The sequence below is a fragment of the Panthera leo genome, chromosome A1 (genome assembly GCF_018350215.1).
Source record: "Panthera leo isolate Ple1 chromosome A1, P.leo_Ple1_pat1.1, whole genome shotgun sequence".
Taxonomy (NCBI): domain Eukaryota; kingdom Metazoa; phylum Chordata; class Mammalia; order Carnivora; family Felidae; genus Panthera; species Panthera leo.
The window spans coordinates 234837773-234855690 of record NC_056679.1 but is presented as its reverse complement, the minus strand read 5'-3'; the positions used below and the strand labels follow the sequence as shown (position 1 = coordinate 234855690).

Below are 17918 nucleotides of genomic sequence, written 5' to 3'. Positions count from 1 at the left end.
TCAGGGGCCCAGGCGTGCTCGGGCGCGGCCTGTGGCACCTGCAGGCAGCCCGCGGCCGCGGCCCCTGACCCCCGCGCCGCGTGGCTCACCGGGCCGAGCGAGGCGGGTTGTCCTCCGCAGTCACCGCTCTCCTCTGCTTGCTGCTCCGGGCACATTGTGTGGTCCCGACAGACAGACTTCATCTGTAAGTTGTAGCCGTTGTTCAGTAAGCAGACGAAACGTCGGCACACGTTGTGTTTTCTCTTTGTGTCTCGACCCAGCATCTAGCAGAGTGCTTGCTTCACTCCATCCTCTCAGAACTGAAGATTCAGAAGATCTCCCTGGAGCGCAGTTACATCCACGCCCTCTGCAGGGTGTACGTGGGCATATGCCGGCAACTGGGAGACTTGGAGCGAGCCCGCCTGTTTTGCTACAGCCTACTGAAGGAAGGTGCGTTCACACGGTGGTCGTTTTGTGTTGACATGTGTGTACTTCCCCCGCGACACTGGGTCTGTACTTGCAGCCGAGGGACCGCCATGTGTCTTTGCAAATACGCAGGACGTTGGTGCGTTTCCCCGAGGCCGTGAAGCGCCTTGGCCGGGTGAAGCCGTGCCTCGTTGCCCGGGGGGCAGTTTCCGTGGCTGACCTGCTCGTAGCAGCAGCTGCGTTCCCGCTTGTGCATAGAGTGTCGTCACGACGTGTGTCTGTCGGTTCCTAGTGTAGCCACTCCAGAGTCAGGTGTGGGCCACACGAGACGGGAGGATGGGTTTGTAAGGTGGGTGTCAAAGCGTGCTGCCGTGTCGCTGGCTGGAAGAGGCGGCGTCTGAAACGGAGCCGTAAAGCCCACAAGACGAGGACCAGAGACGTGGAACCCCAGGAGGGCTCCCCTGGGCCCCGTCGCCCCTCCGCTCCCTCCGTCCCCACGGACGGGTCGGCACAGAAGCCCCCTTCCTGATCACACGTCATCGGTGGCAATGTTTGTGAACGGTGACACGGCGCATAAATGTGATTTGACTGCAGCCCAGAAAGTCTGACCTGGATCGTGAAGATTTTTAACCTTTAATCTTTTAATCTTCCGGGGGGGGGGGGGGGGGGGGCGTGTGCATCGGGTGACGGGACATGTCCACCGCCTGCGGGGCTGCAAGTGAGACTGCTGTGTGTCGCCCTCTCCCTCGCCTTGTTTACTCTCTCAGGCCCTGCTTTCCTCAGCAGTGGTAACGGGGTGCGTGCCAGGCCTCAGGCTTGGGTGGTGGCCACAGCCCGACCCAGATGCGCACAAGCCAACGTGACCCCGGCTCGCGCAGGGCATCGTCAGTGGTGGGCAGGAGAGAGGCGAGCTGCGTGCGCTCTGCTGAGCCCCCTCCGGGGTTCAGCCCGCTCCCCTCAGGCTCGTGGGCACAGATTTCTCCCCTGGGAAGCTTTCCCTTTAGCTTTCTCGGGGCTCACGTGGTACCTCCCACACGGACTCCTGCGGTCTTTCTCCTGGCGTTTTCTGCATGGCCCTCACCCCCGCTTCCATCGTGTCTGAATCTGTTTGTCTTTCTCCTCCACTAGATTGCATGCTCCGTAAAGGAGGAACTTCGTCTTGTCCCCATTTATTCCGACCCCAGAGCAATACGCTATCCACAGTCACGGAGTATCTGTTGAATGAGTGAACGAACAGTGCTGTGGAGGGAGGATTTGTGAGTGTCTGTGGGGTCAGAGAAGCTCTCCTTGTCAGAGTGACCTTTGAGCTTGAGGTGGCAAGATGCCAGGCAGTGTATCCAAGAAAAGCGAGGGAGAGAACGCCAGGCAGAGGAAGCGGCATGTGCAGAGGTCCTGGGGCAGGACCCAAGATTTCAGAAAGAACACATCAAGAGAGTGCAGGGAGTTTATGCTTTGGTCGTCTGCTCTTTCAACACGTTGCAGCGTTAGGTGAGATACAACAGGAAACGGGAGAGATGCGCTTCCTGCCAAACAGGGTAAAAGTCTGTGTTGGCTGGCTCAGCCACGTCGCAAAACACTGGCAGTTTCTTATAGAATTCAAATACTCACTTACCAAATGACCCAGGAATCCCACTCGTAGGTCCTTCCCTAACAGAAGTAGAGACATACGCTCACTGGACCGGCCCGCGGTTGTTCGTAGCGTCTCCACCTGCAGGGGCCTGTGGCTGGAAGCCCACATCCCTCAGCAGGTGAAGGAACGAGTGTGCTATATCAAGCAGTTGACCACTGTTTGGCCACGCAAAGCGAGGGACCACTGATGTGCGTGGCAACACGGGTGAACCGCAGAAACATTCTGTGGAGTCAGGGAGCCGGACGGAAAGGAGCGCGTGCCGTCCGAACCCGTTCGTACGTATTTGAGAAAAAGCAACTCATTGAAAGTGGCAGTAAGCGGATCAGAGTTGTCTGTGTCTGGGACTAAGTGACGCACTGGAAAGGGTCAGACCGTGGGAATTTGGGGTGACGGAAATGTTCTTAAATGGATTGCGGTGGGGGCCACACAGATCCATTCATTCACCAAACCGTCTGCTTGAAAAGGGTGCATTTTGTTGTGTGTGTGCTGTACGTGGCTTAGGTTGATTAAACAAAGCCAGACGTGGGCAAGAGCATTCACGATAGAAGGTCGTCCTCCGCAGTGTATAAAAACATCTCTCCAAGTCGAAAGCCTTTTATAAAAGTGTTGTACCGGTGAGTTCTGTCTTGCGGATGCATAAAAACTGGCCTGAAATGACACTTAAGAAACGGGAAGGTTCTAGGGTTGGAGAATCTGGAGAGAGCGGTTTGCCTTGGCTTCGTGTTTTGGATTCCGTGGCTCTTTTCATGGTTCAGTGGCGTATCTGAGCTGTCATGGTTCAGATGTAATTAAGGAAGGTTTACCAGAGCGAAGGGTTTGCGGGAGAAGGAAGCAGATTTTGAAATAACTGCGGCCGGGGCCTCTTCGGGCTCCCTCCCTTCACTGTACGGAGGCCTTGCGAGGCACAAGCACAGTTATTAAAATTTGTTCTTAGCTTGTAACTTATTCACTTGATCAGATGTAAAGGTTTATCGTCTGTCTGTCTTTCTCATAGATTTTCCGGAATCAGAAAAATTGACTTTGTTCATTGCAAACATGTGGCATGATATATTTATTTCCCAGTCGGTGATTAATAAAGCAATGCAGCTGGTTGCCAGGCAGCGTGCGAAAGGAGAGGTTCGGAACTGTCTGAGAGCATTCCTCAACTGGGAAAAGGTGAGGCTGGCTTTTACTTATTCTCATAACCGTGCTCGTCTCGTAGATCTTACGTGAATGTACTCGCTCGGGTCGTACTCGTTCACCAGCATTTCAGACACATTCCTCTTTGTATGAGATCCTTTAAAATACCATTTTAGCCCAAGCTTGTGCATTTAGTTCGGGAAATGTGCACGGGCCAGCTTGGGAAGAAGTGTAGACTTACGTGTTGTGTTAATTTAACAAAAGTTTCTTCTGTCCACTGGTTTACGGCTGGTGAGGTCCACGTGTATGTGTGCAGGGCTCAGAGGGGCTGTCTGCAGTAGGCACTTGGAGAGGCAAAAAAAATGGTGAGGTGAAAAAGTTCAAGTCCTCGTTTTGAATTTTTTCAATCTGTACTCTCTTTTTCTTTTTGGTCGATGGGATTTCTCTTTATTTCAGTACTTTGTCCCTATGTGTTTATTTGGTAACTGAGGGCTAATATGGCATCTAGATTGCATTCCTTTGTGTGTAGCTTCTATCGAATGAGAATCTCTGGATGTTGAATTGCCAGTGGGAAACTCGAAGAGATGTCGAATTCAGTGAGGGGTTGACTTTGGTTTGTTTTTAAATGACTGTGTATTAATATCCTCTTAATATTATCCTGGCCCATGCACGTAGTCGAATTTTATATGCCGTTTTGCTTTCCTTTTTGGTACTTTTTGATATTAATATTCGTTAGACTTCTATTTTCTTATGAAAAGTACAGGAAAGGGCTACTGGTGGATACAAGTTAAGGAAATATTTAAAAGCAAGTCTGTTATCTGTTTGGCAACTTGTCTAGACAAAGCAGAGTGTAGTCCTGGGAGGCATCATCAGATTCCCATCAGTCACTGAGTCGGAAGGGCCCTTCCGTCTCCAGCCATTGACCGCGATGGCCACCATCACACCTCCACCCCCAGGTCCCCTGCGGGGCCACGTGCCCCTGCCTGGTCCCCCTGCTTGTGCACTGGAGCCTGCTCCTCTGGCCTGTTCGGGATGAAACCAGATACGGGTGATTTGATGATAAAAGACATTCTTTATGAAAAAAGCAGAATTTTAAGAAATGTGTTTGCCATATATCAAATAAAAATATCAAGTGCAAGGTATACAAAAACGAGTAATACTTGGGGGAAGAATGCCATTATAGTACAAGACTTGCAGATTTTCTCTCTCAGAGAGACAAAAAGCAGTAGACGCACTGGAATTCATTAATATGTAAAGTAAACTTGAATGAAGAATATTAATTTTTCTGTTTGCCTATAGCACATGTGCAGACCCATCATGAATTTGGTTACGTGAAAACCTTAATTCTTAAAAAGTGAAGATTCCCGGGGCACCTGGCTGGCTCCGTAGGTTAAGCATCTGACTTCGGCTCAGGTCATGATCTCGCGGTCTGTGAGTTCCAGCCTCGCGTCGGGCTCTGTGCTGCCAGCTCGGAGCCTGGAGCCTGCTTCCGATTCTGTGTCTCCTTCTCTGTGCCCTCCCCCGCTCATCTTGAAAGTTGGCATATATGATCCTGGACAATTGGGGAATAAGGAACTCAAAAGTAAAGTCAGTGTTTCGCAAATCATTGAAAAGGAAAACCCTTCATACCAAGGATCTCTAGTTTTGGGAAAACTTACACTCACTAACATAGTTTGAGTGTTTTCATTATTAAACTGATAAAGTGGCTGATAATTATTTTAAAAATTAAAAATATGAGAAGCAATCTGAAAAAAAAAAAGAATATAGCTTAAAAGGTATGAAGCAGTGAACAAAAAGAAAACACATAGAAGAAAAACACATTGCCTTTAAAAAATAGTAACAAAACAGATAGCTCTCAGGTCGGACTAATGAAAAAAGAGAAAAGGGAAAATATTGAAGATTTCAAAACGAGAAAGAAAATAGAACTACGGTCGTAGGATAAAGAGTGCGAGAAGACCACTAGCCACAACTATGGCGGCAGATTTGGAAGCCAAGGACGGTTTCTAACAAGGTAAACAGTATCAGATTTGGTTTTGGGGCAGAACACTTGAAGAGACAGTGTTGTCAGCTAACGTTTATAGAAGAGCTGGAAAAGTTGATGTAAAACATAAAAAGCATGTATAGGCTCCACCTGAATTTTGCTTCACCTTATAAAGAACTAAGTTATTCTAGTCTTTTGCAAGTATAAGAAAAGATTGAAAGCTTCCTATTTACCGTTGATAACAAAACCCAATAGAAAATAGGACGAGAAAGAAAAAGTTGTAAGTCCGCTGTTAGGTATTTATCCAAGAAGTCGAATTAACGTCCACACGAAGACATGTGTGTTCACAGCAGCATTCTCACGCATCACCTGAGGCCGGAATAGCCCAGAAGCCTGTCAGTAGGTGAGTGGATAAGCACACTGGTCCGTCATGTAATGGAGAACTATTCAGCAGCAAGGAGCGTTCAGACCGCCAATAGGTACAAGGACGTGGGTAACTATCAACAGATGTGCGCAGGTGTGAATGAAGCCAGGTCAAGGAGTCCAGTACTGGGTGACTAAATTTTATCAATTTCTGTAACAAGACTGATATCTAGGGTCAGGAAGATGTTAGAACTTAAAGGACTTTTTTGAAGTTAAAAAAAATTTTTTATTATAACTTTTTAATTGTTTGCTTTGAGGTAATGACAATTTGCATTTCTATCTGGATTGCAGCTGCTCTGTTTTCTACCTAACTGGATTCTGCATCCCGCCTGGAGCTTTTTTTGTGGCCTACCCACCACCGGTTTATAATCAGCTTAGGACAAGTATTATGACTAAGATAAACGTAGTTCCTTATTCAAATACAGCTTTCAAAAGGTGTCTTAAAATTAAATGATTATTCATGGGATGCTTGTTACACTCAAGATTACAAATGAAAGGTGCTGTATTTGAAAGTTTAAATTGTATTTTGTTTTTTTCTTTTTTCGTTTGCTAGAATGCTCCTGTGGATGTGGGTTTCATGGTTTCTAAGCTGCTTTTGACCATACAGCTGTGTCCAAAAACAGAATTCCAGTCCAGTGAAAAATTTGGTGAGGATTTGAGTGATAACACTTGGGAGTACATATTTGCCATTGACCTGCTGTGCTGCCACCAGAAATGGATTTGGACACATGATAACATTATAAGGTACGGCCGTTTCACTGACTCAGAGCTGGGGTGTTGGATTGGAAGGTAGTCTGTTGAATGGTTGCTGAATTTGGTTGGAGCAGATTTTGCTGTTGAAGGCAGCGGAAACATGTACAAATGACATCTTGATTTGGGTAAGAGTTGGCAAAACTACCCTTGAAGGACTCGTATTAGCGTCACATCTCTGCTTTGTTTTTTTGTGGTGCCTGTGACTTCTTCCCATAGATTGTTTTATTACCACCTCTGTCCCAAGGGGAAAGGAGTCTCCTGGAGGAGGGGTGTGGGCTCACTGGCACAAGCCGGCATGCAGAGCAGTGTCCACTGAGGGAAGTGCTCAGCCAGTAGCGTAGGATGAAGTGTGACGATCGCATCTTAACTTTCAAATACTTGGGAAAACCCACACGAACAGGCAGAGTGAGAGCCCAGATTAGTGGCTCTCCTTACCTGGCCTTTCAGGAGAGAACGGAGTCCCAGGCGTCTGTTTTATGTAACGAATCTGCCTTTCTCTGGGCCTGGAGAATTCTGGCACTGGCAGCGTGCCATCTTTGGGAGACCGGGAGGTGGGGGAAAGGAGAAAATAGCTGCTCAAACAGTTCTTATTAGATCGTAATTGTCTGGGGACCTGACTTAGAAAGGCTAAGGGTTTGGGGGATCTTTTGATTTTATTTAATTAATTATCTATTTGAGGTGATTTATTTTTGAGAGAGAGAGTGAGTGTGTGTGTGTGCGTGTGTGCGTGTGCGTGCATAGGGGGGTCGTGTGGGGGCGGGGAGGGCCCGAGGGAGGGGAGAACCCCAAGCAGACTCTGCCCTGTCAGTGCAGAGCCCAATGCAGGGCTTGTTCCCACGAACCGTGAGATCATGACCCGAGCCAAAATCAAGAATTGGACACTTCAACCAACTGAGCCACCCAGGCGCCCCAGAAAGGCTGGTTTAAAGGAGTTTATGACACGAAAAAGGATTCACAAAGGATTGATAGTCCGTATCCTGGAGATACTTGAATGTATTCTGTGGGAAAGTGTACTCTCCTTTTTTTCTCCTTAACACTAGGGAAAGATTATACTCCTAAATGTGAAACAGTAGGAAATTGAACGATGGTACTTCTGTATAACGAGGTACGGCTGTATTAAAATACACAGCTACAAGCGGATGCTCGGGTAGTGACATGACGGCATCTCACAGTCCTTTGCTGACAAGTAAGGAAGTGACAGCCGTCTGCCCAGTGCTGTCAGGAAAGGCACGCAGACCTCCTGTGGGCCTCATCCCCTGGCTCTTGGTGGGAGCCCAGTGGGCAGGGTGACCAATGAGACCACTGGAAGTGATTCTCACCAGAGGTCCTTTGGCCAGTGCCCCCCGCTGGGCGTGAGGACAGGGTGTGGAAGACCGGGATCTCTGCCTGAGCAACTCCAGTCCCGGAGCCCTAAGCGCTGTGGTCCCCCTCCCCAGGTTTTTACGTACGTGCACGTGGAGAAGCATGTGGAAAGAAAAATCCAGAATTAGTGGAGTAACATTCTCTGCAAATGTGCTATTTGGGGCACTTTTAAGTTACATTATTCTCCTGTGTGTTGTCAGTCAGCTTTTCGAATACTACAAATGCTATGTAAGAAGGAAATCGGGTTTTGGAAGGAGAGAAAGCAAAGAGGATTGGCAGTGTTTCAGTCAGTAGAAAGTTTCGAAAACGTGGTTTTCTTGAGCTCTGTGCTCCTCCGAGGACATGCTAGGCTTCTAGGACACAGAGGCCACGCGCACGTCTGGAGGGTCCCAGTGAAAATCCGGACCCCCACCGCCGCCAGTTCTGGGACCTGGAGACCTCGTTCAGCTTCTCCACTCAAAGCCTTGTGAAAAGGGCGGAAACAGAATCAAGATGCAAACATAGCTATTTGTAGCCTCTTTGAAGCCAGTGTGGGCAGAGACGCCCCGAATAGTTGGAGAGTGTGTGAGCCTCCCGTCACTGTTCTCATTTTAACCTAAAAAGTTACATCTTCAGAAGTCCCTCTTCTCGGGCGCCTGGCTGGCTCACTTGGTAGAGTGTGTGCCTCATGATCTCAGGGTTGTGAGTTCGAGCCCCACGTTGGGCATGGAGCCTGTTTTTATAAATAAACAAATGAAATTTTTTTTAAGAAGTCCCTTTTCTTGACTGATTGTCTGTCTTTTATGGGCCAGTTTCAAGTTGTTGATATCTGAGCGGTGACACACATACGTTCTTTTCCTGCACATGTACATAAACACGCACGTGTGCTGTTACTGTTTTGTAGTAAAGAGCTGTGGCCCGTCATGGATAAGTGGATAAAATACCGAAAAGGACATGCAAACATTGCATATACTCCCGACATTATTATAGCATCAATTCTGAGGCTAATTGGTGAGTTGTCTGTTTTATTAAGCCTTTTCTTGTTATTGATTGTATCTTGGTAGGGGAATAAAGGTGTAATAATATACGTTGGGGGAAACTTGACCATAACGAGTGACTTTATTACCATCACAGTAGATATTTTCTCACTTACTCTCCTTACTCCTACTCTTACAAATTCTTGTTTTATCCCACTCTGCCAGAGATGAAGTTTTCGTGCCAGTATATTTTGTGTATGATTGAACGTGTGCTTCTCAGTTCGTACTGTTCGTAGCCGCACAGGCACACACTGCCCTACGCCAGCCGGGGCACAGAGTTGCTCTAAAGGACACTCTGGTCTCATTTGGTTCCTGAAAGTCGGCTGCCTCCCCGCCAGGCACCCGGGTTCTTTCCTGTTTGCCTCGGCAGGGTCACGTCCTGTGGTGCCGTGACTGGGAACCAACTTTGTTTTCCTCCAAGCTGATATGTAGGAATGAAAATCGTTGTTTAAACGTATTTTAAATGAGGCCTCTCAGATAAGGAGGACCTCAGTGGCTTTTTGGTTCTGCTCCTCCCTGTCTCCCACAGATTTTTATTTCTTAGTGTTAGTCATTTTTTCCTCTTTGCCTCATCTCTGATGAGGTGCTCTCTAAGCCCTGCGGGATTTACGTGATGACATCTGTTACCTTTCAGAAGGCTCTCCTTACTCGGAACTGACTTCTCTGTCTGCAGCATGTAGCATTACCCCCCGACACACAACAAACAAGGTTCGTCTGATAACCTGCATTGTAGCCCCTCAGATCCTTGAAGGTACTTCCTGCGACTTTCAAGTATCTCTAGAGTTGAATTATTTAGAACTTCAAGACAGTACCGCTCAAAAGAAGGTTTGAGAGTATTACTTACTTTGTCTAAGTAAGTCTTCTACTTAGAGCTGTCTGTGGCTGCTTTTGTTACTGTCTCGGCAAGAAGGATTCCTGCTCTGTATCTGCTTCACATGCAAACCTAAGAACCTTGCACTAAGTAAATGTGTAAAATGGTTCAAGACGGCAACCTGCTTTCAAGGAAGACTCTAATTTCACTGGAAAGGACAGAAAATACACTTGGAGTGAAGCGTGCGAGCCCGGAGTGATCGCCCGCGACCGTGGAGGAAGGGAGCCACCTGCAGAGATGAATAAGGCGTGGGTGGTGGAGGGGGCGAGCGGCTCCGTGGGCGCTGCCGCCACACGGGCCCTGCAGAGCCCCTCCCTGCAGGCCCCCGGGACAGTCCGCGACAGCAGGAAGCAGGAAGGACACGAGGGCCAGGGGACGGCAGACGGGCCGCGTGTGTGTCTGCACATTCTCCTTTCGGTAGCGTCTTCTCTTACAGATGTTCATAGTTTGAACTGATTTATTTTAAACCGAGAAACCTTCTTGAAGAAAAAATTAGGAAGAGATGTTAAGTCTATAAATACATATATCAACCTCCATAAAGTATCTTTGGATTTTGAAACGAACACGAAACTTTTTGAAGTCACGCTTACAAAATACTGTGTGATTTTTGCCACTGTTGTTGCAGGAGGTTGTCCATGTACACACTTGTGGTTGTGACGGGAGAGGAAGCGGGCGTGGGAGAGCGGAGGGCTGCGCTTCTGGTGGCTTCCGTGCGGTCCCCGTGCACCTGTAGTGGAGGGTCGGCCCCACACGTGCTTCGCCCCTGAGGCTGGCTCTCCGGAGTCCGTGCCTTCCACCGTTGGCCGGTCGTCCAGATTCCCTGAGAAGCTTCTTAAAGAATATGTGTACACTTACATAATTCAGCCATATGTAATGAAGTTACATAAGCTAGGAGTAAACGATGACGCGTACTTAACAGCGTTACGGGAGGAGATGGTAATATATAAACACATGAGTGTGATTCAGAGGATGGATAGCTGGGATGTGCTAAGGGTGAAAACAAGCGCAGGGTCGGGCCTGGAGGATTCTCCTTGGGTCTGCAGACACCCGGCGTAGCCGCCGCGGCGTCCCTGCCCGAGGCGGGTGTGGGGAGGGCCGGCGGGCAGAGGCCGGTGCCAGAGAGGGCGGCTCAGCTTGGCCAGCTCTGGCCGTCTGTGGGCGCTGAAGCCGTGGCGCTGGGCGATGGGGGCGGGGGGTGGGGACAGAGACGGGTGAGGCCTGTTCTCTAGAGCTGCAGAGCTCTGAGAAGTTGTGTCCGGGCCGGATGTGCACGGACCCCCTGCACGGCTGTCCCATTTGGAGTTTGAGCCGTTTCCGAGAGGAAACTCCATTAGAGAACCTTCCTGCAGTTTCTGAAGCTGACGCTATAAAATTCGGCACACAAACTGGTGAGCCGTGATTTTCCTAATAGTGACACACTCATCATTCAAAGAATAGAGGAGTCGTCTTTATTTTTATTTCCAAATTGGCAAAATCCCAAATGAATTTTCACTCCATGGGAAACCCACGACGCTTTCTGTCAGAACAGCCCGGGGTCACCTAACGTTGGATGGGGGGATGAACAGTGCTGTCCGCAGGTGGTCGTACATGATTAGTAAGTGGGGTTTCTTCTGACGTGCTCGAGGGATAGCGTATTAGAGCCTTTTGGGGAGTGTTTGGGTTGTTCTAGATCAAGGGGGATGTGGAGAAGTGGTAGAACCTGCTTCAGTCTGCTCATTTCAGGGCAGCGGTGAGGCTAGGGAAGGTCAAGCCCTCGTCTGAGGTCCCTCGGCGCTGAAGGTGGCCGAGCGGAGACAGAAGTCTGTCTGCTGCTGGACTCGGTCGAGTGCAAAGCCGTGTAGCGCCACCTTTGCCCCTAAGAGCTGAGGAACCCTCCGGGGCCCACCTGGTATTTAGCCTAGAAGCCAGGGGAGCACTGCCCACATCAGGCGTTTGCAGGCCAGGCTGAAGTAGCCTCTGCTTGTCCATTTCCACCCAGCCTTTTGCCAGGCCTTTCTTTCACCCTTTCTTTGACGTCGCCTCAACTCCTGTTTTCCGTGGCCTGCCTGCACCTGCAGACTTGAGGGAACCCTGGGGGGCTACTCGGTCACCTTCCCCGCAGGCCCCCAGCTGCCTCCCTCATGCTTCCCTGAGTGCTGGGGGTCGTTACCTTTGACAGCAAGGTGAACTCCGTGTTTCTTACCTGTGTTTTCATGTGGCCGAATCCCCTGGACTCAGGTTCCTTCTGGGGGGACCGTTTCTCCCGTCTGTAGGGCAGATTTGTCTCTCATCTTTGTTCTCGTGCATTAAGGTCTTTCCCCCAAGCCACCTACCTCCGACTCATGATTACTGATCATTTGATCCTTGAAAGTTCCATTAATTTAAAGAGCTTATAAAATCCAGTTCAGTAAGCACTTTTAATTTAAAGAAAAGGGGCCATTATATTATCTGGGAAGACATGCGCATCCTGGGCTGAGCGAGCCGGTGTCTGTGTTTGGCACACACCCTTCCCCTGCTCAGCTGTCGCGTATATGTTGAGCACCCCTAGTAGATTGTCTCAGAGGACAGATGGGGGCAGACAGCAGTTTGATCTAATTGGAAGCAGATAATTGAGTGATCACTGATTGAAATTCCTGATCTCTAAAGTACATTACTTTTCAACCTCGGTGAGAGATTTCCCGGGAATTATCCAGATGTCTATAGTTTCATCCTGGATTCGAAATTTTCTAGGCATCCATCCATCAGTAGGAATTTATCGAGCTGTCTGTGACAGCATTTGGGCTGCACGCAGCCAGTACTGAGTTGGTTCCTGTAGGAAATGCTAAGTGATGAAGGTTCCTTCAGTGTCCTAGGTCTCGGTTTCTCCGTGTTCAAAATGGCAGCGAAGCTGGTGGCCTGGGTTCGTACATAGATACAGCGGAGGGTGTGTGTAGAGTTGAGAAAACGCAGACACAGAAGAGATTACAGGGCGATGTCCTAAAAACCCAGGAAAAGGACGTGGATAAAAGGGCACCCAGTTCGTCCGGAATCCCCTTCCTGTGAGAGAGGAGGGGCGGAGACCACGAGGCCGCGCCTGGAGGGAGGGAACGGGGTTCCACCTCGAAGCAAGCCCACCTCCACGGACCGCAGAACACAGGAGGGATCCAGGTGGGCGGGGCTGGGCGCGTGGCATCATCGTGCTTCCTCCGCCTTCAGCGGGATGTGCCCCCCCCCCCCCCCCCCGTGAGGACCCCCAGGGCTTGTCTCTGCAGGTCCTTCTGACTGGGGGAGAGCTTCCGTTAGCACTTAAAGCCAGTGATGATAAACCGGTGTTAACATAAATGACATTCTCCGTGGAAAGTGGTTGCCAAACAAAACCGACCTCGAGGAGAAGGTTATCTTGGGGCAGATCCTCTTTTCTGCCAGGATCCGAGGGCCTGTCCGCGCTGCACCGGGCTCTTGCAGTGGGTTTTTTGGTTGAAGTGTGTAAAGAAAATCCAGCTTTGTACGGAGCTCCTGAGTGTTTTAATAGCCCTTTTAGATCATTGTGGATATGCTGGGACACCACGTAAAAATTCACAAGTGCCGACTCCCTAAACGGATGGAGTGGGGTCTGAACCGTCACCAGGGGGCCTTCCTGCCGCATCACCCGCTGGTCTCGGGTCCTGAGGGCTCCAGGGCGACTTTATAAGGCGCGCTGCTCGCTCCCTCGGAAAATACTGATTTGCACAGATCTTCCAGCCGTCAACAACATCCAGAAAACAGACATTAATGTCATCACTGATCTCATCAGAGAAGTTTTAAATTTCGAAGCTGTCAGGCGCAGGGTGGCTAGTGGAAGTTTTTCCAAAATTCTAATTTGGCTTAAGAGCGCACATTTTATCAGTGACAGCAGTGATAAATTTCCTCGCTTTATTCGTTTTTGAGAACAGGTCTGTCTGGGTCCGAATAGCTGTAGGTTGTCAGTCATTGGGCAGAGAAATGTGGGCGTGTCTCGGAAGAGCACCGCCTCCCTCCCGGTTCAGGCAGCCCCCGCGGTGCGTTTCCCGGCCCGAGCCTGGCCAGGCCCCCGGTGTGCCGTGTGCCCCCCACACCCACAGCAGCTTACGGGCTGCTGGCCGCGGCAAGACTAACTGCTGGTGCTTCGGAGGGGGCATCGTTCCGTGAAAGTAGCTGTTTTCACCGGGAGCTCCTGGTGGCAGCAGTGGCCCCCTTGCAGCCGCTGCCGTGACTGGTGCCGCGGACCCAGTCGTCCGATCTGCGCTGGTGTTGAGCCTGGGTCTTATCTCAGCATCGGGAAGGAGGCAGGTCGCCTCCTAGTCCGCGTTGTTCCGCTGTGAAAATCATTTGGACCCTGGGGACCGTGCAAACCACGCCCGCGCGCTCCCGGGCTGCGGCACGGCCAGGGCTGCGCCGCTCGGAAGGGTGCCGGTCCAGAACCTGGCTGCCGGCGCCGCGGCCTCGCCTGGGTCCTCCCGACCCAGCACAAGTCAGCCCTGTCGCGCGGAGCCTGCCAGACCACGCGCTCCGCTGAGCTCCCTGTCGGCTCCCTCGGCGGAGAAAGCCGCACGTGCGTGCCGCCCTCGTGTGACCGGAAGAAGGGACGGTTAGTCATCCTGGCCACCGTTGCCCCCGCCCCCCAGCGGGACAAGGGGTGCTTTAGGCGTCCCGATGCTTTCCTGTTCCGCCCGCTCTCGGGTGGGGACAGGGAGCCGTTTCGGCTTGAGGATCCTTCACCTTAATGTGCGGAACGGCAGAAGAGAGAAAACGTGAATTTTACTTTCTCGGGAAAAGTTGTTATGTAACCAAAGACCGTTTACGTTTCGGTTTGTTTCCCCCCAGGTCGGTTGGGCCAGTTGGGCTTGAAGGAAGGGTTCCCGTCTGCTGTGAAAAGCATCAGCTCCGTCATCGGCATGTTTATTCAGCACGCCCAGGACGAAGGTAGGACCCGGGTCCGCTGAGATTGTTCTGAGTCCCTCGCGGCCCCGTTAAGCCTCTTGTGAGTTCCCACTGTGCGCCCTGCTCTGAGCACCTCTCGCTGCCGTGCGGCTGGGGGAGATGCGTGGTTTTCATGTTTTTAAATGTGTGTCTATTTTCGAGAGAAGGCATGCGCGTGAGGGGGAGGGGGGGCACAGAGAGCGGGAGAGAGACTCCCAGACAGGTTCCACGCACAGCCCAGAGCCCACCACCGGGCTCGATCCCAAGATCCTGGGACCGTGACCTGAGCCGAAATCAAGAGTCAGACACACAACAGATTGAGTCACCCAGGCGCCACCCCCCCCCCCCCCCACCGCCTTTTTAAAATGTTTATTTGAGGGGTGAGTAATTTTTAAAGCTATGTTTCAGAACTGACGTTTGAGCACATCTGGGTTTTATGTTGTGTTCTTTGAATTGTAGTTTTAACTGAAATTCAGCTAAATTAAATTTTCATTAAAGGACTTGTAAATAAACTTAAGCTAAATGAGAAAGAAGCCTGGCACACGTGGTCTGTGACCTCGCTGTAAGCTACCTTCCTCTGCCTCTCTCAGGCACATGGGGGGTGGGGGGTGGCAGTGCGGCCCCGGGGAGGGCTTTTCTTCTCCTCTCGTGTCTGTGTTCGTTTTCAGAGTAGCCCTTTTACAAGCACTTGCAGTGGCTGTGTAATGGAATCATTTACCTGAGGGGTGCTCCGGGATCCACCTTCCATCGCGACATAAATGTGGAGCGTGATCCTTCCGGAGCCTCCTGCCCGGACACCCTGGCCGTGCCCTGGGTGCCGGCCTGCACACGGCTCTCTTGCCGTTGTGTTTCTTGCCACGTGTGGATGGGTCTTCATTAATTTTTTCACTGTGGGTTTCTTCTCTGATACTTTTCATTGCTGGCAGAAAGTGTCCTGGGTTTGAAGAGTGTTTCCGCAGATTACGGCATTCAGATTCTGAATAACAGGCATTTTCTCGCGTAGCGACTGATAGGAAAATTCTTTGCAGATATACCGTGGGGCATACAGCTAGCAGCTGTGTACGCGCTTTGCGATCTGAGTCCCAGCAACCCAGCGGAGATCTCCCGCATCCTGGAAGCCTGGCGCAGAGAGACCTCTCACAGCGTTCCCTCCGCGGTGCTCAGCTGCCTGGAGGAAGTCAGCTGCCTGTGCGCCGAGGAGGTGGGCTAAGAAGCCGTGCGCCCCTGCGTCTAGAGAAGTGCCTTCGCGTGTCCGAGTCCGGACAGTTGAGTCAGCTCGCAGAGTCCCGACTGAGGCTTCGGAACGTCGTCGCAGAGGAGAGGATGTCCAGGCGCGCCCGTCACTGGCGAGGACACCGGAGCCAGCAGGGGCCGGGCCGCCCTCCCCCAAACCGCATACATTTCACTTAAGGCTGTTGTGATTCCATGACATATGGGTTGTATTATTGTGTCTTGGTCAAACAACAAAAACTTGAACTTAGCCCTTTTTTGCTGCAGAAAGTGTCCTTTTAGTCGCTTTTTAAAATTGAGTGGCGTTTTATAATGAATTTAATATAAAAGCATTGATTTGGTTCCTGAGCTAATTTTGGACTTTGCGCCGGAATGGTTGACTAGGAAAAAATAAATCGGCCAAGAAGGAGCTAGAAGACTCTTCCGCGGTCTTAGCTGGAAACGGACTGTTCCATTGTTTCTCCAGGTGGGGGCGCCACGGGTGAGAGGGAACCCGGGGAGAGCCTTCGGGCCCCGTCGTAGCGCGTCTTCTTCCTGTCTCTGCAGTTCCTTAAAACCCTGTCACTCTAGGAGGACCAGGAGCGCCTCCGAGCAAAGGTCACTTGCAGGGTCGTGTCCGCGAGGTGTATCTAAACGATTCAGAGGCCAGCGCGGGTGGGTCTCTGTGTGTGCCGTGTACATATGGACAGTGCTATAATGTGTTTCACATTTGATGATATTCCACTTTCGGAATTGTAGTATTTGTACATAGAAGATGGGTTTAATAACTCACCGTGGTTCCGATTTGTCTTATATTCATCATTTCTTAAAACTCTTGTATGTGTTTTTTATAATAAAAAATAAAAAGTAAGCCACGCGCGTGGTTGTTCTGATCCGCGAAGGGTGACCCTGGGTGTTATCACCACAGATGGAAAATTCTCCACTCTAACCAAAGGGAAGACGGCCGCTCCAAAACGGAAATACGCCACGTGCTGCTATCAAGCCGGTCGTGCGTGTTCTCCGAGATGCTCTTGGCGTCACTGGATCCCGCGTAATTACGTGCTGATGGCCCCTCTCTGTTTACTTACGAATATTGCTGCCCTTTAAAAAATCACATCCGACAACTCTTTTGTCACTCCTGCCTCGTGTTTTTAAAACAGTTATAACAAACATAATTGACGTTTATGAATAACTCTGCGCTGCCCTTTGGAAGCTTTTTGTTGGCGGGTTGTTCTTTCTACCAGTATTTACTGAGCGTGGGCTCCGTGCTGGGGCCTCCCTGGGAGGAGCTGGGGAGCGCACAGCCCGGGCTGTGTTCTCAAAGACCTGTGAGCTGCCGGGAGAGAAAAACCCGGCCCCCCAGTGAATCAGCCGTCTGAAATTGGAGCAGGTGCAGTGAGGTCAACGTGGAGGTTTGCGCCGGAACAGCAGGGGAGACTCTGTCTGCAGCGGTCCCTCTGAGGCCGTGGCCGGCAAGCTGGGAGCTGGGCGGAGGGAGCGAGCCTTGAAAGGAGACGAGCGACCCTCCCGGGCAGGCGGCTGGCTCTGAGAGGGAAGAACCCGCTGCGTGCAGGAAGGAGGCCGCTGTGGAAGGGAGCGCGTGCTGTTTGTTCAGTCAGTCACACAGGCAAGGGCCCGTCGCCGGCACCCGGGGGCCCCGGGCGCGTTCGTGCTTAGAGGGAGGTTTGACCGAGGTGTCCCACGAAGTCACCTTCCACTGTGGCAAATGATGGGAGGAGGGCAAGAGGGAAGCAGAGACCTGTCGGGAAGTCGGGGGAGAGCACGGGGCGGCAGTGCAGGGGGCGAAGGGTGGGATGGTTTCAAGTCCCCCTTGGAAGTAAGGTCACTGCTGAACTATGCATTGCGGGAGGGGCAGGTCGGAATCGGGATCCCCGGGTCACAGAGTCGGGCACCGGGACTGAGGACAGGTGCAGAGGCTGGTGGTTGGAATCACGGGTCCTAGGTGTGCGTCTGGGATGTGGGGACCACGAGACATGGCAGTGGAGGGGGCAGCCTTTACGGGCAGAAGTCTGGGGGTGGATGAGATCGGGCAGAAGTTGGGGAGTCGACGGTGTAGGGAGGCTGTTTGAAGCTGTGTGTGTGATCACGGGGAAGGAGAACTTGCCAGCTTCGGTACCTCCTGACATTTGAGGCTGTGTGGGCCAGGGACAGTGGGGTGGCCCCTTGGCGGCTGTCTCCTGGCCAAGGCTAAGAAGGCAGGGAGGCAGGCAGGTGGCCGTCTCTCTGTGCTGG

General features: G+C 51.2%; 1 protein-coding gene across 2 annotated transcripts in view; it reads left to right on the top strand.

The window, feature by feature from the left end:
• ICE1 (interactor of little elongation complex ELL subunit 1) overlaps positions 1-15760 on the top strand; it is a 55791-nt gene extending 40031 nt beyond the window's left edge. The window contains exons 14-19 of one of the 2 annotated variants that reach the window (XM_042953499.1): positions 261-429; positions 3030-3190; positions 6112-6302; positions 8557-8663; positions 14361-14459; positions 15485-15760. In XM_042953499.1, coding sequence (XP_042809433.1) covers positions 261-429; positions 3030-3190; positions 6112-6302; positions 8557-8663; positions 14361-14459; positions 15485-15666 — 909 coding nt within the window. In that variant the 3' untranslated portion in view covers positions 15667-15760. Of the gene's footprint in view, positions 1-260; positions 430-3029; positions 3191-6111; positions 6303-8556; positions 8664-9323; positions 10148-14360; positions 14460-15484 lie in introns of those variants that run through there. The other variant, XM_042953508.1, reaches the window with a different exon arrangement.
• Positions 15761-17918: the final 2158 nt, after the last annotated feature.